Source organism: Pristiophorus japonicus, chromosome 7 (genome assembly GCF_044704955.1).
Source record: "Pristiophorus japonicus isolate sPriJap1 chromosome 7, sPriJap1.hap1, whole genome shotgun sequence".
NCBI lineage: Eukaryota > Metazoa > Chordata > Chondrichthyes > Pristiophoridae > Pristiophorus > Pristiophorus japonicus.
In genome coordinates, this window is record NC_091983.1 from 167,532,863 (window position 1) to 167,557,587 (window position 24,725).

The following is a 24,725-nucleotide window of genomic DNA, read 5'->3' on the forward strand; positions in this document are numbered from 1 at the left end:
ATGAAACATTAAATTCAGCTCTCACCTGCCTGTTCAGGTGGCTGTTAAAGATTCATGGCATTGTTTGGAGAAGAATAGGGAGTTCTCCCAGTGACCAGGCCATCATTCTCTTCTCAACTCATGTTACAAATATAGATTAGCTTGCTATTTGAGAGATGTTACTGGAGCAGACTGGCCTACATAACATTACCTGTATTTCAAAACGAATTAATTACATGAAGCACTCGGAGATGTTGAGAGGCAAAAGCTCCACATGTGTAGTTAAGCTACTGTGGTCAACGAATGAGGTAAAAGTATAAAACTAAATGAAAAGGCTCACACAATGCAAGAAAAAGTGGAAAGCCAGCAGACTGGGAAGTATATAAAGCAACAAAGAGATACAAAGAAAGTAATAACATGCAAAAAGAATTATGAAAAAAAATTGCAAGGAATATCAAAGCCAACAGTAAACGTTTTTTCAGTAAATAGATTGAGAGAAAGAGTAGTAAAGAGGAACGTGGCTGACTCAAGACAGATGTAGGCAAGTCTATAATGGATAATAAGGAAAATGCAGACTTGTTAAATAAAATCTTTCTATCTGTTTCACACAAAGAGAACAAAATATTCATGGCACAAGGGAACCTAAAAGTCAAGAGGAGGAACTTAGTGGATTTAATACAAGTAATAAGATGGTAATGGAGAAAATAATGGGACTTAAGACACACAAACCCCCAGGACCTGATGGGTTCCACCCCAGGGTACTAAAAAAAATAGGTGAGGAAATTGAGGATGCACTAGTTATACATTTCTAAAACTCTAGATTCAGGAATTGTGCCTTTAGATTGGAAATTGAAAATGTCACTCCATTATTTAAGAAGGAAGGGAGGAAAAAACAAGTAACTACAAATCTGTCAGTTTAACATCAATTATGGAGAAGTTCCTGGAATCTATTATCAGAGACAGACAAATATGAGCTGATCAAAAAGAGGCAACATGGATTTGTGAAAGGTAGGACGTAATCTGATGTATCTAATTGAAGTTGTTGAGGAAGTCACTTGCATGGTGGATAGGGGAGTGTCTGTGGATGTTGTCTATATCGACTTCTAGAACGTATTTAATAAGATTCCACACAAGAGATTATTAGAAATAATGAGCGCGCATGCAATTGGAGGTAACCTTGCAACATGGGTCGGAAATTGTTTGGGTGGTAGGAGATAGAGAGAAAGGATAAAAGATTTGTTCTGATTAGTGGGATGTGACAAATGATGTTCCCTGGGATCTGTACTGGGGCCTCAGCTTTTCACCATATATATTAATGACTTGGATGAAGGAATAGAGAACTGTGCATCCAAGTATGCAGATGATGCTAAGTTAGCAAGCACAGTAAAATGTCTGGATGGGAGCAGGAAGTTACAGTGGGACATAGGCAGATGAACTGAGTGGGCAAAATTATGTTTGGCGTTCAATGTGGGAAAACGGGATTTGAGAAAGACAAATCGGGATATTTTCTTAATGGTGAAACGAGGAGCTATGCAGGAGCAAAGGGTTTAGCTGCCCATGTACACAAATCACTAAAAGCTAGTGAATGGGTACAAAAAGGCTAATGCAATGTTGGCCCTTATCTCAGGAGGGCTGGAATACAAGAGTGAGGAGCTGATGCTTCAGTTGTACAGAGCCTTGATTTAACTCCATTTGGAGCACTACATTCAATTTGGACATACAGCCTCAGGACAGATATTTTGGCCTTGGAATGGGGAACAGCGCAGATTCACCAGGATGCTACCATGGCTTAAAGTATGAGAACAGGATGCATAAATTTGGCTTGTTTTTCCCTTGAACTTAGAAGTTTAAGTTGTGAGCTAATCTAGGTGTTTAAAATGATAAAGGGATTCGATAGGGTACAAACGAAGAAACTATTTCCTCTAGTGGGGGAATCCAGACCAAGAGGATATAATCTTAAAATTAGAGCCAGACCAGTTAAGAATGAAATCAGGAAGGACTTTTTCACAAAATCTGGAAATCTCGAATTTGCTGTCCCGAGAGGCTGTGGATGCTGGGTTAGAGGTATATAAAGGTCATAGCTTTGGTGACTATTTATCAGCTGCAAATTATAACCTCGTTTTTATTCCAACGGAGGGCTTTGAAGAAGTTACTGCTGGAGCACCCTATAGGGTATGGTAGTCTGCAGGTTGTGGTGCTGGAGAATTGAGCCATGAGGAGCTAAAATCTAACTATGGTAAATTGTGAAATCAGATCCAATGAATGAAAGCTGCCATATTATTGTAAACCCCCAACTGGCTCACACTGATGTCTTTCAGGGAAGGCACCTACGCCTACACGATCTGGCAGACACGTGACTCCAATGCCCTCAGGACAACTAGGCATACTGCCTTGCCAGTGTTACCCACACCCCAAGAACAAGTCTTAAAAACATGCAAACATAATGAAATCTTGCAGCATGAAGTAAAAAGACATATGCCCAGGCCAAAAAGCCAGATGTTCTGCTGTGCAACACCCTTCCTATTATTCACCCAAGTTCAGTATTTTATTTTTCCATGTAAAATTCTGCATTCTTAAACCTTACACCGAAATGGTAGAATATAATGAAAAGCATGTGTTTACATAAAAATGGAAATTTCAAGGAGTCAAGGAAATATTATTGGGACAAATTATTTATGTTCTACAGTACATAGTTTGGAGTTAAGTAGCAATATTAAACTTAACTGTCTTATTTAGAAAGGCTACAAGATAATTTTAACCCTTTGACTAGAAAGATTCCAATATCCTGGTTTCAACTATTTATGGTGCAACATATGATTATTTCCTGAGATCACATCAATCCCCCTCCAAATAAACTGCTGTGAGGCAAGAAACAATGGAATCTGATGAGAAGCAGTCAAGTCATTTTTGACTTACATCATCCTGGATGTCCAGATCACAACTTGCTTTCAGCAGAACTCGTACGACGTCAATGTGGCCCTTGTATGCAGCCAAATGCAGTGCAGTACGTCCATGCTGAAAAAGTCAAGCACGCAACAATGAGAAATGGTTAACTAAATAAAACTTCACTTAATTTCTCTCATATGGAGACCCTCTTGCAACTTGTACAATTACAAACCTGGCTCTGCACAGTCACCACTTATGTATCTAAAAGTTCGATTCTTAACTTCCTTCTTTTCCTCATCTATATGCCGTCCCTTGATTTCATTACACACACTTTAAATACCTACCTTTTAAGAATCACAACACAGCAGAAGGTAATCAGAGAAGTTTAGAGCACTGCGTGCAGCCATTTAAACCACTACGTCTGTGCCAGCTCTCTGAAAGAGCTATCCGTTGTAGCTCATTCCCCTGCCCTATACACTTTCAAGTGTTTATTTGTCAAATATCCCTTTTAAAAGCTTTCTGGATTCTACTTCCACCAGTATTTCTGGTAGGGTATTCCATGTCGTAATTACTTCTATGTAAAAAAAACCTCTTAATTTCTCATTTCTTTCCTTTGGTGATTAAATGTATGACCTCTAGCTACCAACTCATTAACCAGTGAAAATAGTTTTTCCAAATTACCTCATTAAATTCCTTCCTAATTTTGAACACCTCTATCTGATCTCCTCTTAACCTTCTCTGTTCTACTGAAAAGCCAATTTCAATAGTTTCTCCTCATAACTAAAGCCTCTGATCCATGGTATCATCTCTTCTGTACTCTCTCCATGGCCTTGACTCCCTTCCTAAAGTAAAGTTCCCAAAAGTGTGACCTAACCAATGATTTGTGTAAGTTTAGCAATACCACTTTACTTTTGTACTTTATGCTCCTATTTATCCCACGAAGGAGTTAGGTGCAAATTCTCATTTCAAAATATTCATTCATGGATGTTCAAATCAACTGAAATATTGACAGTATGATAGAGCTCCAATGTTCTGAATTGCAGAATTCAGACTCACGTCCATCATACCTCCATATGAGGAGTTCCCAATCTCGGACATGTATTTTGAGGAGGCACTGAGAGAAGTCAGGCACTTCTCCATAGAGATGAAGATATCATCTGGCCCACGCTTGTACACATCCTAGTGACCAGTTACAGAGGTTATACTGATAGATTGTGCTTACAGGCCGCTCTTTCAACTAGACACACTGGCCCCAAGTTTCCACATGATTTGCTCCTGATTTTTAGGAGCAACTGGTGTAGAACGGAGTATCTTAGAAATCGGAATTTTCCACATTTAGTTTTCTGCAGTTCTAATCAGGGAGAACAGTTTCACTTTGGAACAGAATTTTTTTTTCAAAAGCGGGTGTGTCCGGCCACTGACGCCTGATTTGAAAGTTTCCACAGTGAAAACGTACTCCAAACTAACTTAGAATGGAGCAAGTGAAGATTTTTGTAAGCTTGAAAAAACCTTGTCTACACTTTAAAAAATCAGGCATAGGTTACAAATTAGGCGTAGGGAACAAGGTGGGGGGGGGGGGGAAGGGAAGTCATTAAATTCTACAATCAATCCTTAGTTATACTTATACAAATATTATACAAATAAATCCAACCTGAATAAAAATTTATAAGCAAAGAAAAGATTAAATAAACCATGTTCCTACCTGTGTGAAAGTGCTTCAGGCAGGCCTTTCAGGCAGCAGTGTAGCGTCAGTGTCTCGACAGCAGGCAGCAAGCAGCCTTCGAGCTGAGCTGCAGTGCTTGAGGCAGGAGTGTGGCGTCAGTGTCTCGACGGCAGCGGCAGGCAGCAAGCAGCCTTCGAGCTGAGCTGCGGTGCTTGAGGCAAGCCTTCATTCCCCGCGAAGATGCAGCACCCGGACGGACTTGAGGCCATTCTGCCATGGGATTGCAGCGGCGTCAGTGGCTGGCCGGGAGCCGAAGAATGAACACAGGACACACGCAGCTCATTAAGGTTCTTGAGGCCATTCGGCCACGCTTTAGTGGCGGCGTCAGTGGCTGGCCGGCAGCCAAAGATACAGCAGCAGCCTTCGAGCTGTGAGGGGGACTGAGGCCATTTGGACAGGGAGAGGCAGCCACATAGACAGTTTTATATTTAAATTTGCAGAATGGGTGCTGCATTGTCAACACCACGTATTATGCCATGGTTTGATCCATTGCAAAGTTGAATTGGCACTCTTATTTCTCCAAACACACAGTCCTTAATTTGCAGGCACCGGTTCTGCAAGTTTAGCAGTGAAAAGCTGAACTCACTGATTTCAGCAGGTGATTTATTCAGCAGTGCTGCTAAAAGCACTCCCTCACACACAGAAATATCAAGAAAATTAAAATACAAGCCTTTGCAGGGGTCCAAGAAACAAATCTTCACTTTTTCTGCAGCACTTTTAAAAATGGCCGAGTACCAATGTTTACTTCAGACTGCGCGTGCGCGAACGCTCCAACGCGCACGCGCAGGGTTGCCGGCACCAAGAAGCCTCATTTCAATTGTACCCGCCCCCTCCTACTTACAAAATCAGCGCGAGTGGTAGGCTCCGCCCCCGTGCGCCGCACCAAGCAGACATCGAGCTCCTTGCACAACCCTAACCCTTTCTTAAAACCTCTCTCTTTGATCATGCCTTTGCTCATTACTTTTAGCCCTCCTCCTATCACTGTTGGGTGTATGGTTAATTTTGCCTCTGTGAAGCCTTGGGATATTTCATTCCATGAAAGGTTCGTTCTAAATGCAAGCTGTGGTTATTAACAGCAATCATCATCCCTCCAGCAGTGCCAACTGGTCTCTTAAAGAGTACACCATAAGCAAGTGTTTTCACTGTACACAAATGTGTACATGTTTTTCTCTTTTGTATGCCAAGTTAGTAGTTGCAGTATGAAGTTACGCTGCAACACCAGATTTGCCACTTCAAGAGATCTTGCTGGTCCCAGCTCCTAACCTACACTGTTGCTTCAGTCTGGGACCGTAGTCAAGGCTACAGCCTGGAATTCCTGATTTTCAACAGTTTTTGCCAAATCAGGAATTGCCACCAACAGTGAACGACAGAAAATCCACTCCCGGAACAAAGCAACTATTAAAGAGCCCCCATAACTAACTTTAAAGAAGGTTTTCTGTAATACTAGTGCAATTACCTGCTGGTGTGATTTTATCCACAATCATTACTTTCAGCTACCAAAAAAATCAGATCACTTTTATGTGAATAGCATCACTTTTAAAGAGCAATATTCTTTATTGAAAAGTATTTGGGAAATATTTATTCTGTGTTTACCAAACATTGCAAGTTTATAATGTGTTGAAACTCATCAGTTCATCACCTAAAGTGTAATCTCATTCTGGCCCAGTGCAGCAATGTTTGGCAGCATTTATGGGAAGTGGAGTAGTGATTATGGCAGGTACATTGCCTTCAGATAAATAAAATTCAGCCAATACAGCTTGACCATGAGCAATGACACTTATGTAACAGTGAGGTATTTTGTCATATCACAATGTTTGGCAAACAGAAAAGGAATGACCCATGTTCACCAACTGCCTGTGAGAGTATTCCTGCTTTTGTTACCTTTCTCTGAAAAAGGTCTAGTAGATAATATAAAAGGAAATTGTACCGTCTTTTATAAGCACATGAAAAGTAAAAGAATAGTTAAGGGAAGGAAAGACTGCTCAGGCGTTAAATGCAGGGAATCTAATTGTGAAGGCATGGCAAAGATATTGAATAAATATTTTGAATCATTTTTATACAAGTGATGGTGGAAGTGACAATATAGGTGTACTGGAGAAGGACATTGAACAATTATTTGACATTACTGTAAACATAGAAACATAGAAAATAGGTGCAGGAGTAGGCCATTCGGCCCTTCTAGCCTGCACCGCCATTCAATGAGTTCATGGCTGAACATTCAACTTCAGTACCCCATTCCTGCTTTCTCGCCATACCCCTTGATCCCCCTAGTAGTAAGGACCTCATCTAACTCCTTTTTGAATTTATTTAGTGAATTGGCCTCAACAACTTTCTGTGGTAGAGAATTCCACAGGTTCACCACTCTCTGGGTGAAGAAGTTCCTCCGCATCTCGGTCCTAAATGGCTTACCCCTTATCCTTAGACTGTGACCTCTGGTTCTGGACTTCCCCAACATTGGGAACATTCTTCCTGCATCTAACCTGTCTAACCCTGTCAGAATTTTAAATGTTTCTATGAGGTCCCCTCTCATTCTTCTGAACTCCAGTGAATACAAGCCCAGTTGATCCAGTCTTTCTTGATAGGTCAGTCCCGCCATCCCGGGAATCAGTCTGGTGAACCTTCGCTGCACTCCCTCAATAGCAAGAATGTCCTTCCTCAGGTTAGGAGACCAAAACTGTACACAATACTCCAGGTGTGGCCTCACCAATGCCCTGTACAACTGTAGCAACACCTCCCTGCCCCTGTACTCAAATCCCCTTGCTATGAAGGCCAACATGCCATTTGCTTTCTTAACCGCCTGCTGCACCTGCATGCCAACCTTCAATGACTGATGTACCATGACACCCAGGTCTCTTTGCACCTCCCCTTTTCCTAATCTGTCACCATTCAGATAATAGTCTGTCTCTCTGTTTTTACCACCAAAGTGGATAACCTCACATTTATCCACATTATACTCCATCTGCCATGCATTTGCCCACTCACCTAACCTATCCAAGTCGCTCTGCAGCCTCACAGCATCCTCCTCGCAGCTCACACTGTCACCCAACTTAGTGTCATCCGCAAATTTGGAGATACTACATTTAATCCCCTCATCTAAATCATTAATGTACAGTGTAAACAGCTGGGGCCCCAGCACAGAACCTTGCGGTACCCCACTAGTCACTGCCTGCCATTCTGAAAAGTACCCATTTACTCCTACTCTTTGCTTCCTGTCTGACAACCAGTTCTCAATCCATGTCAGTACACTACCCCCAATCCCATGTGCTCTAACTTTGCACATCAATCTCTTGTGTGGGACCTTGTCGAACGCCTTTTGAAAGTCCAAATATACCACATCAACTGGTTCTCCCTTGTCCACTTTACTGGAAACATCCTCAAAAAATTCCAGAAGATTTGTCAAGCATGATTTCCCTTTCACAAATCCATGCTGACTTGGACCTATCATGTCACCTCTTTCCAAATGCACTGCTATGACATCCTTAATAATTGATTCCATCATTTTACCCACTACCGATGTCAGGCTGACCGGTCTATAATTCCCTGTTTTCTCTCTCCCTCCTTTTTTAAAAAGTGGGGTTACATTGGCTACCCTCCACTCCATAGGAACTGATCCAGAGTCAATGGAATGTTGGAAAATGACTGTCAACGCATCCACTATTTCCAAGGCCACCTCCTTAAGTACTCTGGGATGCAGTCCATCAGGCCCTGGGGATTTATCGGCCTTCAATCCCATCAATTTCCCCAACACAATTTCCCGGCTAATAAGGATTTCCCTCAGTTCCTCCTCCTTGCTAGACCCCCCGACCCCTTTTATAACCGGAAGGTTGTTTGTGTCCTCCTTCGTGAATACCGAACCAAAGTACTGGTTCAATTGGTCCGCCATTTCTTGGTTCTAAAAAAAAAGTAGCCGAATTCATGGTGGATAAAAGTCATTGGACCGGATTGCCTGCACCCTAGGCTGTAGAAAAAAGCGAGAGAAGAGCCAGCAGAGGCTCCGATCACAATTATTCAATTCTCCTTAAATATACAAATGGTGCTGTTTGAGTGCAGAGTGCCAATGTAACAGCTTGCCACTGGACCAAGACCTAGCTCGGTCAAGCCCTAACCGTTCTGCCTGGCCGTTGGATGCGGGCTTGAACAGGGCAGATGTGACGTGCTTGATCCCATTGCGGGTCATGAATTCGTTGAATTCAGCACTGGTGAAACATGGCCCATTGTCAGTGACTAGGACATCAGGCAGGCCATGCGTGACAAACTTGGCTCATAGGCTTTCATTGGTGGCCGTGCTTACAGATATTATTGCACATTCAATCCATTTTGAGTAAGCATCCACAACAACCAAGAACATTTTGCCTAGTCAAATTGGCCAATGGACTAACCTGCAGAAAACATTTGGACCAAATCAAATTGCGGTTCACCAACAGCTACGAACAACCCGAAGAAGACACCAGCAACTTTGACCCTCCAACACACACACACACACACACACGTGGCAACCGACATCATGGTTGGCCACGAAGCCGAACTCACCATTCGCAGCAGCCCAGTGAAGAACTAACCAACTCACCCACATCCGCATTTGTACCGAGACGATCGACAAGGGAGCGAAAAGCCCCAGATCGTCTCACCTGGTAAATAAATGTACTATTAATTTTACGAGGGAGTGATGTTATGTATTTAACCCCTTGTAACCTGTAACACTACCACCAGAGGACCTACCTGTTGGAGTTCTAAGGGATCCCAGCATCCTTGGGAGCATGGTATATAAGCAGGCCACCCACGAGGTACTCTAGAGTCTTAATAAAGGAGCTAAGGTCACACTTGCTCATTGTTCACAGCACTCAGTTTCATCCTTTATTATGAACGCATCTGGAACGATGTCCGGGACCATCAGTGGGGGAGTAGTGGCCATGAGGGAGGTGTGGAAATGTATTTTTTATCTAAGCTGTACCACACTATATTTTTGTGCCCTTTTAATATAAAACAAAATGGAGTCCTGGTCCTTCCAGACATTTCTGCAATAAACAGTCGGTTTGCATAAACAGCTAAACCTGGCTTGAAATGGCTGATAGCCACCAGACAGCTAGGAGGCTGAGACAAGTACCCCCCCCCCCCCCCCCCATCCCCGCCATGGTGCTCTCCTATTGTCTATATGACACCAGTTTTCAAAGTACTCAAACCACCAGCCATTATCTCTTGTAGAGACCTCATCCATTTGATGGAAAAAGATAACTGACCAGGAAACTGGACAATCCTGACACAATGCAATGCAGGTAATAGCTCATTACCACACTCTCATTGAATGATGGCCGGCTGGCCAACTAATAACCCTGACAAAAGAAAATATCTGGAAACCATGTCAGGACAAGGATGTAGTAATTAACTCTCTATCTGTATTCACTGACTGCGAGACAGAGCCAATACACAGGGAGAGGCCATAACTTGGGTTTTACTGTATAAATATCTCGTGAAATTGTACCATTTTGGGGGGTCTCCATGTAGCCTTCGACTGGGTGAGACCTTTTCCCTTGCTGCAAATAAATTAAAGAAACTTCTGCTGGAGCTGAAGGTGTCTGAGTCGTTTATCGGGAGTCGAGATTTCGACAGAGGGAATGTCAGAGGTAGTGCAAACCACGTCACTGACCATGAGGGAGGGACTGTTTGCAGGTCGTTGAGACACCATCAATGAGCATGAGGGGCGGCATGTTGGAGTTAGCTGCTGCAATAAGGCAACATGCTCAGATGCCCATTGACAGAATCAACTGCCACTCTCACTTCAATCCCCACACCAGCCTCTTAAGAGCCCCAAGCCGGGCCCTCCAGTGCCAACGCCCCTCCCCCACCCCAACCCTAAGAGGTGCGCAGTACCAGAGATGTTAGAACGAATAAGCTTGGTACCAAGCCCATAAAAACTGCGCGATTGCCTGCGGGCAAGGGTGGTGGACAGTCCAAGACCAAGCGCAGCGGGCGGCGTTAGACTGAGGGGGAGGAGAGATGGGTGCAGCCTTTATTTGCTACTGCTGTTGTTATTATTGTTACTGTTGTAACTATTTTCAAATTAAAAGTTTTTTGTAAGTTATGTAAATTTACAAGTTTATAAGTGATCTTAAAGTTTTTAAGTGATCTTAAAGTAAAGTTTGATACAAGAATAATTTTACTAAAGTTAAGTACATTGTAAACTTTTGAATAAAATATATTTTACATTAAAACTGAATCATGTTCCATGAACACAACACAACATTACGGAACAACTCCAAACAATAAACAAGTCCATGTGGAATAGTTGTCACTAAGCCCTCAGGCATCAGTAAAGCGTTCACGGATGAGCTGCAGGCGCAAAGCTCGAGCAATCGTTAAAGGGGCACGATGGCCCGCCCTCCTCCGCCGTCATGCTCCAGCCTCAGGCACTTACATGGCGTCCTTATCCTCGTCGTCCTCCTCCTCCTGCTTGTCACCTGCATCTTCCACATCATTATCATCAGCCACTCTCACCGCAGGTGGGGCTTCCACTACAAGGTGCTACTGCGTCATGATGGCTAAGTTATGCAGCATGCAGCACACAACAGTGAACTGACCGATAATCTCAGGGGAGTACAGCAAGTAACATCCGGAATGGTCCAGGCATCGGAAACGCTGTTTCAATATGCCAATGGTCCTCTCTATGATGCTGCGCGTCGTATTGTGCGACATGTTGTATTGATGGTCAGCTTCCGTCTGGGTTACGTGTAGGGCCATCATAAGCCAGGTGGTGAGGCCGTACCCTTTGTCTCCCAGTAGCCAGCTCTGCCTTTCTGGCTGCTGCTGTTGAAACATGGCAGATATAACGCTGTCGCGTAGGATGAATGCATCGTGGGTGCTGCCAGGGTATCTTGCATCGACTGACATGATGCGATGCATGTCGTCACACACGAGCTGCACATTAATGGAGTGGAAGCCTTTTCTGTTCCTCAGAAAATAATCCTCATCTCAGAATCCTCCAAAGGTGCTCGCAAGGCGATTTGGGTACAATCAGTGCAGCCCTGTAGCTTTGGGAAGCCAGCAATCCTGAAGAAGCCCACAGCCCTGTCATGGATTGCTTGGGTGGTCATGAGGTACTTTATGAAGTCATTCCTACGCGCACACAGTGTAGCCGTGACTTGGCGAATGGAGACATGTGTTGCATGTTGAGAAATGTCGCACACATCCCCAGTTGTAGCCCAGGCATAGAGTGAAAGTGCAGCTGTAACCTTCACTTCAACTGACAAAGCAGTCCTCCTGACCAACACACAGATCTCACTTACAACTTATTTGCGGAAACGCAGCCTTCTGACACAGTCTGCACTGTCTCGATATACCCGAGATGGGTAAGGCCTCCTGCCCAGCACCCGACGGGCTCTGATGTTCCTGATGCTATGAAGTCGATTCAATTGTCTCCTAAGTAGCACCATGATGCAGAAGGCTTGCACAAGGTATGGCATTGTCAGTATTGCCCCCATACTTAAATTTAACCTTTGAAAGAAGCTCAAGACAGCAGGAAAGCAGGCAGGACAGGTTCGCAGTTCTCTCTCTCCCCAAGGTCTATGTGGATGGCCCACACCTAAAGGTGTGACTTCTCCTCTCTTCCTCCTCCCCCCCTCCCCCCCTTTACTAATTGGAGTCTTGTAACTTCTCCTCTCTTCCCCCCCCGCCTGCCCCTTTACCTCCCCCCGCCTGCCCCTTTACCCCCCCCGCCTGCCCCTTTACCCCCCCCCCCCACCACCACCACCATCACTACCACCCAACTCATTGCAGTCTTCAGTGCAGAAGGCACCTTGCTCCCTGGGCTCCAAGCCTTCCGATCGGCACCTCGCTCTCTCTCTCTCACGTTAACCCCCCACTCCCTACCTCCCCGCCTCCCCCCGGCTTGTTTTGTAGCCATGCCCCGAGCTTCTGTGTACGGGTGCGAGGTCGATTCTGCCGGCCAAAACTATGACCCTCTAGCCCTGCTTCAAGACGTTCGGTGGTGGCATGTGTGTGAGTAAAAATGAGAAAACTTCTGAAATCCAACAAATTTACACTTCTGCGTTGACAGGTTAAAAAAAAGTTGAATTTTATTATTGATTTTGACAGTGTTCTTGACTCCCTCCAAAATCTTCGATTTAAAAACAATGTCGTCTTTCAGCATAGATTTGTGAATGTGTGCTGGTATTCTTAAACACACCAGAAGGTTTTTCGGGAGTGGCCAGATACTCCGACCAAAGAGAAAAAAATGTTGGCCAAACTGCGAACAATTGAAAAAAACGGCAGACATGAGGGAACGTAAAAGAAAAAAAACTGGCCTAGAAAAATCGTAACTAAGACAATTACGCCGGCGCAGATCGCGGGGAAAACTTTGAAAAAAATAAATACGCCAGAAAAAAACGGCGCAAAAGACTGGGGATAATTGAGCCCCGGATCCCTCGGTTTCCCCATTCAGTTTAGAATCTTACCGTGCCACTTAAACGTCCCTATGCAGTTTCTTTCTCCAAAATGTACTACTTCACAATTTATCTGCTAAGCTGGCTAAGAATATTAGAGCAGGTAGAAAGTTATGTAACAGGAAGTTCCACTGCTGCCGGCATGCGTGAGCTAAGCTGCCAAGTAATTACAGATCACATCGTGCCATCTGACAGTAAGTGCTAAACGCAACATGGACAGATCTGAGGGCTGCAGGGCTCAAAAATACTTCAGCTTTCCACACCCCATCACTTTTGTTTAACAGAAAATTGAAGTACAAAAGAATACTTGTTCCCGGTAACCCCTGCGGCAACACTTAATAAAAGGAATCATAACTTCAAGAAACCCATAAGGGGTATTCTTGAAAATATTCATTCCAAAGATAACCTTTAGATTCTGTAAGTAAATAGCTCCATGAAGTTGCTTAACTTTCCACGTTTATTACATTTATTACTGGCAGATGACTTCCTTGTACCGTATATATTCTCAGAAACACAACCGTTCCTATTTTTCCAGACAGGTTGATGACTTTCTTTTCATTGGAACTTTCAAGGCAATAAACCTAAAGCAGCTCTACTTTCAAACAGCAAGAGTGAAATTTCCCAAGTTCGCTTCATGTCCCATCAGAACATAGGAGCAGGAATAGGCCATTCAGCCCGTGAGCCTGTTCCACCATTCAATGAAACCATGTCTGATCTGTATCTCAACTCCACTCACCTGCCGTGGCTCCATATCATAAGAACATAAGAAATAGAAGCAGTAGGCGGCCATTCGGCCCTTTGAGCCTGCTCCGCCATTCAATAAGTATCCAAAAATCTATCGATCTCTGTCCTGAATATACACAATGACTGAACATCTACAGGTCTCTGGGGTAAAGAATTCTGAAGATTCGCAACCCTTTGAGTGAAGAAATACAGAATATAAAATGCAGAAATCTTTTTATACTCGTCTAGCAAAAATCTATCGATCTCAGATTTATAATTATTAACTGAGCTAGCATCTTCTGGTTTTTGAGAGTGTTCCACACTTCTAACACCCATTTCATGAAGATATTTCCTAACTTCTCTCCTGAATGGCCTGGCTCTGATTTTAAGGTTACGTCCCCTTGTCCTGGACTCCCCTGTCAGCGGAAAACATTTCCCTCTATTTACCCTATCATTTCCTTTCAAAATCCTAAAAACCCTCAATCAAATCTGCCCTTAGCCTTCTATTTTCCAAGGAATACAAGTAGTTTATGTAATCTCTCCTCATAATATAACCCTTGGAGCCCTGGTAACCTTCTGTCTCCAGCACCGGGAAATATTATTTAACATAGTGGAGAGAAGGGAGCAGGGGATGGGCAGTGTGGAAAGGACATGAGAGCAGGACTGTAGAGAGTGGAATAAAATAAACACCTTTACTTGCAGCGGGGAGGATATGTACAGAAAGTCCTCCCTCAGGTAGCCTATTATCATTCTTTTAGTTATGCTTCCTTCAATACAAAAAGAAACTTGTAAGAAACAGGATTAGGATTGATCTTTTCAGCTCTGTGCTTGTTGACTTTATTCACGATGTAGCGGTGGTTCGCTCTGTATTTCCTTCCCATTTACTGTGCTCCAAGCTAGTGTGGCCAACATGCCAGGGTTGTCCCGGAGTCTCCAGGAATTGAAGATTAATCTCCTGGACATTGCTGTGAGCAACCTGGGAGAAAGATTCGGAGGCCAAAGTTCTCGTCCAGCTGCTCTGCTGCGCAGCGGTCTGGAGGTCCCACGTAGGCCGTTTGCCGGCTTTACAATGGGAAAAATCACGCATACGCAGAAATTTTAATGGACTGCGCAACCTGTTAGGGGCTGTATCTCCCCCCCCCCTCCCCCCAAAAAAAAGAGAAAACATTGCATAGGGCCCTAAAATTTGTATTTTTTCCATTTTCTTTGAACACTTTCATTTATTAGTTATGAAAATATGGGGGAGTGGGAAAAAAAATTGTTTGACTGGGCGGTGTGGGATGGTTTGAGGCGAGAGGTCATGTGATGAAACCTCAAGTAATATGTTCAACTGGAGTTGGCAACTCTACTCCGAGCGCAGGCTGACAAGTGTATTGCAACGCTGTTGCTAAACACAGAGCCAGTCAGAGCTTCACAAGTACAGTTTTCCAAAACAGTGGTCAACCTGCACCCAGACCACAATGGGCAGGAGCCAAACAAAGAACTAGTCCCAGCCACGGGCACCAGTCCCAGCCACAGGCAAGTGCAAAACTATTAAAAAAAAATGATTTCTTACACATTTCTTTTCATTTTAAAGCAAGCATAACTGAAAAGTTGAAGAAAATGTTCCATATAAAGTGTTCTCCTCAGGGTTTTATACTCCTGTATAAGTTGACTGCCTCAGCCTGACTAAGCCCCAAACAGTGGCATAAATATGTTGTTGTACTGCTGTATATATATATATATAGTAATTATCATAGCTCAACATTTAATTGAGATGTCTTGTTAGCACCGTATTTTAACAGTTCAAGTTCAATGCTAAGGCTTGACAAATGCAATTTGCATTGATTCTCTGGGACTTAAAGCCTATTTTTGTCTGCTATCAGAACAGATCAGCTTAATACAAAAGAATGGACACACTGGTGGGTTGGTACTTACACATTCAACACCAAAAAACCTATACACAGAACTATATCTGTATCTTGAAACACCTAATTAGGACCCTTCTCTGGAGCTTCAGGAAACAGGTTTTTACAACATCAGTGAACAGAGACTCTTTCATAAATGCTTGGAGGCAAGCCACAGTTCTGATTCAGGTACCCTACCAAAAGAATGTCTGGTGTCCAAGCAACGCGGCAAAGTCTAGAATGAATTCATATTGCTTTATAAAGCTTTCCAGGCCTCTGTTGTTTCAAGCTGAGCTTTGGAATTCACAGCTGCTTCAATGGTGAGCACAGCCTATGCTGAATTGGGAGTTTCAAAAAAACTTTTCGTAACTGTGAGCACAACAAGAACATTCATCCTTTAATCAATTCAAAGGCCCTTTTTGCTAATGCAATGTTGTAGTTAGTGCTGTTAGTCAGATACTTACTGGGTTTAATTTGAAATTAGTTTTATGATAATTAACATACATTATTCTCCTTTCATGCTCCGGTGATTGGAGAACAGAATTCCGACCTCTGAGACTGGGTTGACATCCAGTAGGGTTCTCACGTCCAATTGGAGCAGAATGGCGGCCTCGCTGTCGTATCTAGAGGGCGATTGGATTGACGTCACCAAAATCCAGGTCACCGATTGGAGCATAGACAAGACCAGCAGTGAGGCGGGAGCTCGGGGTCCAGGACAGGCGGGAGCTCAGAGTCGAGGAGTGGCGAGATAGTGGCCCAGGAGCGGCGTGGTTGGAGGCGGGGTCAGGGAGCGGCGGGGTAGTGACCCAGGAGCGGCGGGGTCGGAGGCGGGGTAGTGGCCCAGGAGCGGCGGGGTCGAGGAGCTGCGGGGTAGTGACCCAGGAGCGGCGTGGTTGGAGGCGGGGTCGAGGAGCGGCGGGGTAGTGACCCAGGAGCGGCGGGGTCGGAGGCGGGGTAATGGCCCAGGAGCGGCGGGGTCGAGGAGCGGCGAGGTAGTGGCCCAGGGGCGGCGGGGTCGGAGTTGGAGGCTGCAGAGGCCCAGAAGTGGCACAGCATCAGCATATAACAACAGTGGGGCCGAGGCCCAGGGAAACTGCAGCATGGACCACCCCATACCGCGACCTAAGAATTCCAAGGACAGTAGGTGTATGTGTGCGTATTAGGTCCATGCAGCAGAGCTTGGTCTCCAGTCGTCTTGGTTAATCCTTGCCACTGGACCAAGACCTTGCTCTGTCAAGCCTGTGTGGTGGCTGGTGTGTAACGGCCACTCACGTTATAAGAATTCACACACAGGCATCTTCCACCCTTCAAGATGTAGATCGGGACCTGGAATGTCAGGTCCCTCATTGAAACACCTGTGACCTCATCCTTTTTTTGGTGTGGAAGCATGTCATCCGCAACACAAGGGTCTGCCCAATACTATACTATCTAGCTAGACCTCTGGGTAGGAAGGTCGTTTGTCAGGCTAACTACCTGTTCGCATAAAAAGGGTCTTTGATACAGACACAACCCAGAGCACAATCTGCTGGATGTAAAAGCACTGGAAGAAAAGGGTTTCCTTATGTGCCTCCAGGCATGGAAGAGAAAGAAGAAGCATCTCATTTCGTAAAGAAAGTTTATGTTACTATAGATAAACTAAAGCCTAAAACCCTGGCCTCTTACAATAACAGGTTAACTGTCCTTAATGCTATTTTCTCTCATCTTAGTAATAGTTCAAATTAATTCCCCAGTGCACACAAAGTGGACAACTAACTCACATCTGGCATTGTACTGTGCATGTAGGATCGGTGTACAAATGTATTGTAAACTACAGTCATGGGTCACATCCTCTCCTCCAAATGCACTGTACAGCACACAACATTTTTTCCACTTTATATGGTGCATATTTGAGGACATCTTCTGAATGATCCCAACATTTAAAAGATTTCCTAAGCAAGTTCAATGCACACCATGTACTTTTTATTACTTCCTTTACCTGTCTTGTTATACTGGAGCTCTTCTGGTGTGTTTGTAAGGGAGGGAGAGAAAAGTTGTCATAGGCCAGGATTTGACAGCATAAAAATGGTAAATTCAGCCTTCCCCTTGTTCAAATGGGTGATGCAATATAAAGAGTGAATACAGCCATGAAAATTTGCCATCATCTATAGGTACTAATGTTTTGCCCGGCATATATCTTGCATATTTAGGAGTTGTTCTACTTCTAGCCAACAGGAAAAGATTGGAGTGTCACACAGTACACAATGGGCCCTAAATTGTGACCGCTCCGGGTGTGTACGATGTGTGCACGTGCCCAAACAGGCCCTGCAAGTTCCGGGTTTAGGCGTGCAAAGCGCAGGCACCGAAATCTGGCACTTGAGAACTGTCAAAATTTCTTTTGACAGATCCAATGCATACAAAAGTAAAGGGCCTCCTTAGACAGAGTGTTGGGTTATTTGCCCAGCACTTCCCCAGCGAATGTCCTTAAAACTCTTACTGGTAGTAAAAGCAAGTGTAAGGCCTGCTTTTGCCAACGTAAGAGTTTTAAAACATAGAAAAATTAAATTTTATCACTAATTTGTATATAAAAAACCCTGTCCATTAAGGTGAGTTTATTTTTAACCCTATTAAAACATTTTTAAAACATTTTCAAAACAATATTTTTTTTCCTAAAATATTTAAATGTAATTCTATTTCAATTAATTTTAAAAGAGAGGTGTTTTTTTATTTATTTATTGTGTATTGTTAGTGTTTTGGGGGGTATTCGCATAGATAGTTACGGGAGCTTGTACAAATGGAACTCACCATTATTATCAATGAGAATAACATAAGAAACAAACCTAAGAATTAGAAACAGAAGTAGGCCATCTAGCCCCTCGAGCCTGCTCTGCCATTCAACAAGATCATGGCTGATCTGGCCGTGGACTCAGCTCCACTTACCCACCCGCTCCCCATAACCCTTAATTCCCTTATTGGTTAAAAATCTATCTATCTGTGATTTGAATACATTCAATGAGCTAGCCTCAACTGCTTCCTTGGGCAGAGAATTCCACAGATTCACAACCCTCTGGGAGAAGAAATTCCTTCTCAACTCGGTTTTAAATTGGCTCCCCCGTATTTTGAGGTTGTGCCCCCTAGTTCTAGTCTCCCCGACCAGTGGAAACAACCTCTCTGCCTCTATCTTGTCTATCCCTTTCATTATTTTAAATGTTTCCATAAGATCACCCCTCATCCTTCTGAACTCCAATTGTGCTGCTCATCGAGGCCTCGGACCGGAAGTGTTCATTCCTCCAGGACCGCCAAGTACTTTTGTAAAAAATTTTGGTTGGTCAGGGACAGATAAGGTTATCCTGGAGAGAGGAAGACTCTAACACACAAGATCCAAAGAGCAAAAATTTACCACCCTATCACACTGTTATGTGATTACATCTCTATTATGTACAGTCTGCAGACTCTTAACATTTGAGAGTTCAGATCCTACCATGGCAAATTGTGGCCTTGAATTCAATAAATCTGGTAATTTATGGGCTGGCACCAGAAAGAGGACCATAAAAGCTGCCAGATTGTTATTCAAATCCAAGTGATTTGCTAATTTCCTTCAGCCAAGGAAACCTGCTACCTCGGCCCGGTCTGGACTCCAGTCCCACTTGGTTGACTCTTAAAGCTCTCTGAAGTGCTCTTCCAGTTTCAACTTTTATGGAAGTTGAGGGAGGCACAAGGTATTGCGACAAGGGAGTACAGGCTGCAGAGTCCACGGCAGGTAACTTGTGCAGGTAAAATGAATGATGCAGTGCCACGTTTTGGGGTTTTTGCACTAGATATTTTCAGGGTTACAGAATTGCTGGCCACTCTTGTATGCAGACCTCCTGTTCCTTACAAGCCGCAGTAACTTTTTTCTGCCCAATATCTAGGTAATTAATAGTGAGATCATAACATGGAATTCTTACTCTATACACCAGCTACTGGACTGTAGGTGTAACATCACATAGCTCTCTTCTCATTGAAAGTGCACTGAATATTTTTCTTTTTAGTCGTTCATGGGATGTGGGCGTCGCTGGCAAGGCCAGCATTTATTGTCCATCCCTAATTGCCCTTGAGAAGATGGTGGTGAGCCACCTTCTTGAACTGCTGCAGTCCGTGTGGTGAAGGGAGGGAGTTCCAGGATTTTGACCCAGCGACAATGAGTGAACAGCGATATACTTGCTAGTCAGGATGGCGTGTGACTTGGAGGAGAACTTGGAGGTGGTAGTGTTCCCATGCGCCTGCTGCCCTTGTCCTTGTCCTTCTAGGTGGTAGAAGTTGCGGGTTTGGGAAGTGCTGCCGAAGAAGCCTTGGTGAGTTGCTGCAGTGCATCTTGTAGATGGTACACACTGCAGCCACAGTGCACCGGTGGTGGAGGAATTGAATGTTTAAGATGATGGATGGGGTGCCGATTAAGTGGGCTGCTTTGTCCAGGATTGCGGCGAGCTTCTTGAGTGTTGTTGGAGCTACACTCATCCAGGCAAGTGGCGAGTATTCCATCATACTCCTGACTGGTGCCTTGTAGATGATGGAAAGTCTTTGGAGCGTCAGGAGGCGAGACGCTCATTGCAGAATACCCAGCCTCTGACCTGCTCTTGTAGCCACACTATTTATGTGGCTGGTCCAGTTAAGTTTCTTGTCAACGGTGACCCCCAAGATGATGAAGGTGGGTTATTTGATGATGCTAATGCCATTGAATGTCATGGAGCAGTTGTTAGACTCTCATTTGTTGGAGATAGTCATTGCTTGGCACTTCTGTGGTGCGAATGTTACTTGCCATTTACCAGCCCAAGCCTGAATGTCGTCCAGGTCTTGCTGTATGTGGGCATGGACTGCTCCATTATCTGAGAGTTGCGAATGGCACTGAACACTGTGCAATCATCAGTGAACATCCTTACTTCTGACCTTATGATGGAGGGAAGGTCATTGATGAAGCAGCTGAAGATGGTTGGGCCTAGGACACTACCCTGAAGAACTCCTGCAGTGATGTCCTGGGTCTGTGATGATTGACCTCCAACCATTACAACCATCTTCCTTTGGGCTAGGTGTGACTCCAGCCAGTGGCGAGTTTCCCCCCTGATTCCCATTGACTTCAATTTTACTTGGGTTCGTTGATGCCACACTCGGTTAAAGTGCTGCTTTAATGTGAAGAGCAGTCACTCTCACCTCGCCTCTAATATATATAGCTGCACCTGTGGACGACTGTGGCACTGCAGCCAGTGCTGTGTACAAAAAAAGAGGGAACAGGTCACCTGACTAGAGTTTGAGTGTTCTGCCATCTTAAGGTTGTGAGTGTGTTTGTGAGTTGTACTGAAGATATAATAATGGCGATGAGAATGCGATAATTGGTAAAAAAAAGCTGCAATTTTTGTTGGTGGATGATTCAGCCAACCGATAGAGAGACTTTGAGAGCTTCTCTGGTTTGATTAACAGCTACAAATCCAAGGTAAATTACAAGTCCACTTGTCGGAACTGCCAGAGTCCAGATGGCCATGCCTATGGGAATAATAGGACGTTTGGGGGCGTTTCAACACAACCGTGAAAGTTTCGGAGCATATGTGGAGCGACAAGAAATGTTTTTCATTGCAAATAATATCATTAAAGTCCCCAATGATGAAAATGATAACCGGGTGGTGTTGGAAAGACAAATGCGATTTTCCTAACTGAAGCAGGGCCCGAGGTGTCTGAAACCCTGAAAAATGTGCTTGTGCCTGTCAAGCCAAAGGACACAACTCTTAAGCAGATAAGTTAGAACAGCACTACAATCCTGAGCCCCTGGAAATTGCTGAAAGTTATCGTTTCGGAATACGAGATCAGTTAACTGAAGAAAATATCTGAGTACATTGTAGCATTAAAAAAGCTATCTATTCACTGTAATTTTGGAAGCTTTCAGGACCGAGCATTGCATGACCGCTGTTTGTGGGATGAAAAACGATGCGATCAGAAGAAAGTTATTGACAACGCCTAACTTGACTTTTGATGTAGCTTGTCAGTCAGCTATGTCAATGGACATGGCCGACCAATATTCCCGAGAATTTCATATTATTTCCAGTCGTCAGTCAACTGAGGTGAATCGCCTGCAGGTTAAAAGTAAAAGGCAGTTGGGCCCCAAGGTCTCAGAAATTGACAATTGACAATGAAGTCCTGCTATCAGTGCCTGGGATAACACATTGCTCAAAGTTGTACATATGTGAATGCAGAATGTTTTATCTGCAGGAAAGCTGGGTATCTTGCGAAGGCATGCCGACTGAAGGGTAAACCAGTTTTCAAAGCTATAAGTAGAAATCCCCAGAGACTACATAGCATGGAAGAAAAACAACAGGACGAGGAGGTTTTAGAGCTACACATCATCAGGAGCACGAGGTTAACAAACAGCGATTCGAAAAGTATCATAATCCACACAGATGTTGCAGCAACCAAGATACCCATGGAAATCAACACTGGTGCATCCATGAGTGTAGTACCGGAGTCGCTATACCTCAACAAATTGCGTGATTTCCCACTGGAGAAATCCAAGATAGAGCTGCGAGGCTACTCGGGAGAGAACATTCCTATGGTAGATCGTACCACCGTACAGGTGAAATACAAGGATCAATTTCAGATCTTGCCTCTGTTAGTAGTGGCAGGAGACAAACCGGCCTTACTAGGAAGAAATTGGTTGGGATCACTGAAGCTGGATTGGAGTGAGATTTTTCGTGTTGAAACGAGATTTGCATCAAGAATTATCCAAGGGTGTTCTGCGAAACTGGCAGTCCGATCCAAGGCTTCAAGGCGAGTGTCAGGGTATAGAAGGACGCTCGATCAGTTTACTGCAAGCCACGGCCCATACCATATGCACTCAAGGAGAAAGTTGAGCACGAACTTAAAAGACTAGAGACCGAGAACATTATTTATAAGATAGATCTATGTAATGGGGCTACACCCATTGTTGTTGTACCTAAGTCTGATGGTAAGGTAAGATTGTGTGGTGATTATAAAGTAACCGTAAACCAGGTTCCAGAGGGTAATCTCCCCAATACATTGCAAAATGTAGAAGATTTATTCATAACACTGACAGGTGGTCAGATCTTCTCAAAGTTGGATCTTACAAATGCCTACTTACAACTTCAACTAGATGAGGAGTCCAAGTCATGCTTGACTATAAATACTCATCTAGGCCTATATCAATTTAATAGGCTACCATTTGGAGTGTTTTCTGCCCCTGCCATATTCCAAGGGGTGATGAACCAGATTTTGCAAGGTATTAAAGGGGTAGTATGTTATTTGGATGACATACTAATTTCAGCACCAAATAGGCAAATTCATAATAACATTGAATTAAGTCCTCAAATGGCTAGAGAAGCAGAGAGTACGAGTGTCTGCTCGTAAGTGTGAGTTATTTCAAAACTCCGTGGAGTACGTAGGGTACAGAGTAGACAAAGATGGTTTACATCCAACCAAGGGAAAGCTGGATGCAATCAGGAATGCACACACTCCCAAGAATGTCACTGAACTTCGATCATTTTTGGGTCTTTTGAACTATTATGGGAAGTTCCTACCAAATTTGGCTACAGTATTACATCCACTGAATGAACTATTGAAAAAACAGGTCCATTGGAAGTGGTCAGAAGAATGCGACACAGCATTCAAGGAATATAAAAGCAAATTGGTAGAGAGCACCATTTTAGTTCACTATGACGTATCTAAGGAGATCAAGTTAGCATGTGATGCCTCTCCATATGGAGTTGGGGCAGTGATCTCTGATGTATCACGTAGTGGGGAGGAGAGGCCAATTGCTTTTGCTTCACTCACTCGCAGTGCTAGTGAGCGTGGTTATGCGCAAATTGAAAGGGAAGCTTTGGCATTAATTTTTGGGGTCAAGACTTGTATGGTCATAATTTTACCATCGTTATGGACCATAAGCTCCTGACAGCAATCCTCCATCCAAAGTCCCCAGTTCCAACATTAGCTGCAGCCCGAATGCAGAGATGGGCTTTGATTTTGTCAGCATATACATATGATATTGAATATAGACGATCAGCTGATCACAGTAATGCTGATGCTATATCTAGATTGCCTTCCCCATCACAAGTTACACCCGATAGGGAAGAAGAAGTGTTCTATTTTTCATACATTGGTGAACTGCCAGTCACAACTGAAGAGATTGGTAGAGCAACCAAACATGACCCAGTGATGTCAAAGGTGTATGATTGTATTGCAAATGGCTGGCCAAACCAGGTAACAGACAAAGATATTCATCCATTCTTCATTCGTAGGAATTAATTATCAGTTGATAAAGATTGTATAATGTGGGGTGCAAGAGTGGTTATATCAAATAAATTCAGGTCCAAATTATTAGGAGACCTTCATGACCAGCACCTGGGAATGTGCTTGACCAAGAGTTTTGCACGCAATTACTTTGATAGAGGTAGAGTAAAAGAGAGAGAGTTCAAATGGAAATCAATGGCATCCCTTGGAGGAAAACTTTCCTCAGGATCAGCCTCAAATTAGTTTAAATTCGACACCATGTTTGGAAGGTTCTGTTCAAGCGCTAAGGTATCCTCTTCGAAACAGAAAACGTGGTTAAGCTTGATTTGTAAATGTGGCAAAATAAGTCCATATCTTCTGTTCTGTATAACCATGCAAGTTATGTATGATGATTATCTTGTTATATTACTTCTTCATTAAGGAGGGAGAAGTGGAATATATATAGCTCCACCTGTCGACTACTGTGGCACTGCAGCCAGTGCTGTGTACAAATAAAGAGGGAACAGGTCACCTGACTAGAATTCCAGAGTGTTCTGCCATCTTAAGGCTGAGAGTGTGTTTGTGAGTTGTACTGAAGAGAACAGTCTCTGGAATTCAGCTCTTTGTCCATGTTTGGACCAAGGCTGTAATGAAGTCTGGCCTATCTCCATGGCTAGTTTGGCCCCAAACCTTAAAACACACGGTTCTTAGGCTGCTGGCAATAAAAGTGAAACACTGACTGTAGACTGCTATATTCTGTGAGAGGAAAACTCTGGCCACTGAACTGCCAAAGAGGGCTGCAGCTAATCACCGACCCTGCCTCCTTCTCAAAGATCTAAGATGTTAATCAACGCCACTACCACATGGTGA

The 24,725-nt window shown here is 43.8% G+C and overlaps 1 protein-coding gene across 2 annotated transcripts in view; it reads right to left on the reverse strand.

The window, feature by feature from the left end:
* ankrd6b (ankyrin repeat domain 6b) overlaps window positions 1-24,725 on the reverse strand; it is a 305,190-nt gene that overhangs the window by 47,883 nt on the left and 232,582 nt on the right. For both annotated transcript variants that reach the window (XM_070885547.1, XM_070885549.1), the window contains exon 3: window positions 2,896-2,994. In XM_070885547.1, coding sequence (XP_070741648.1) covers window positions 2,896-2,994 — 99 coding nt within the window. The remainder of the gene's footprint in view (window positions 1-2,895; window positions 2,995-24,725) is intronic.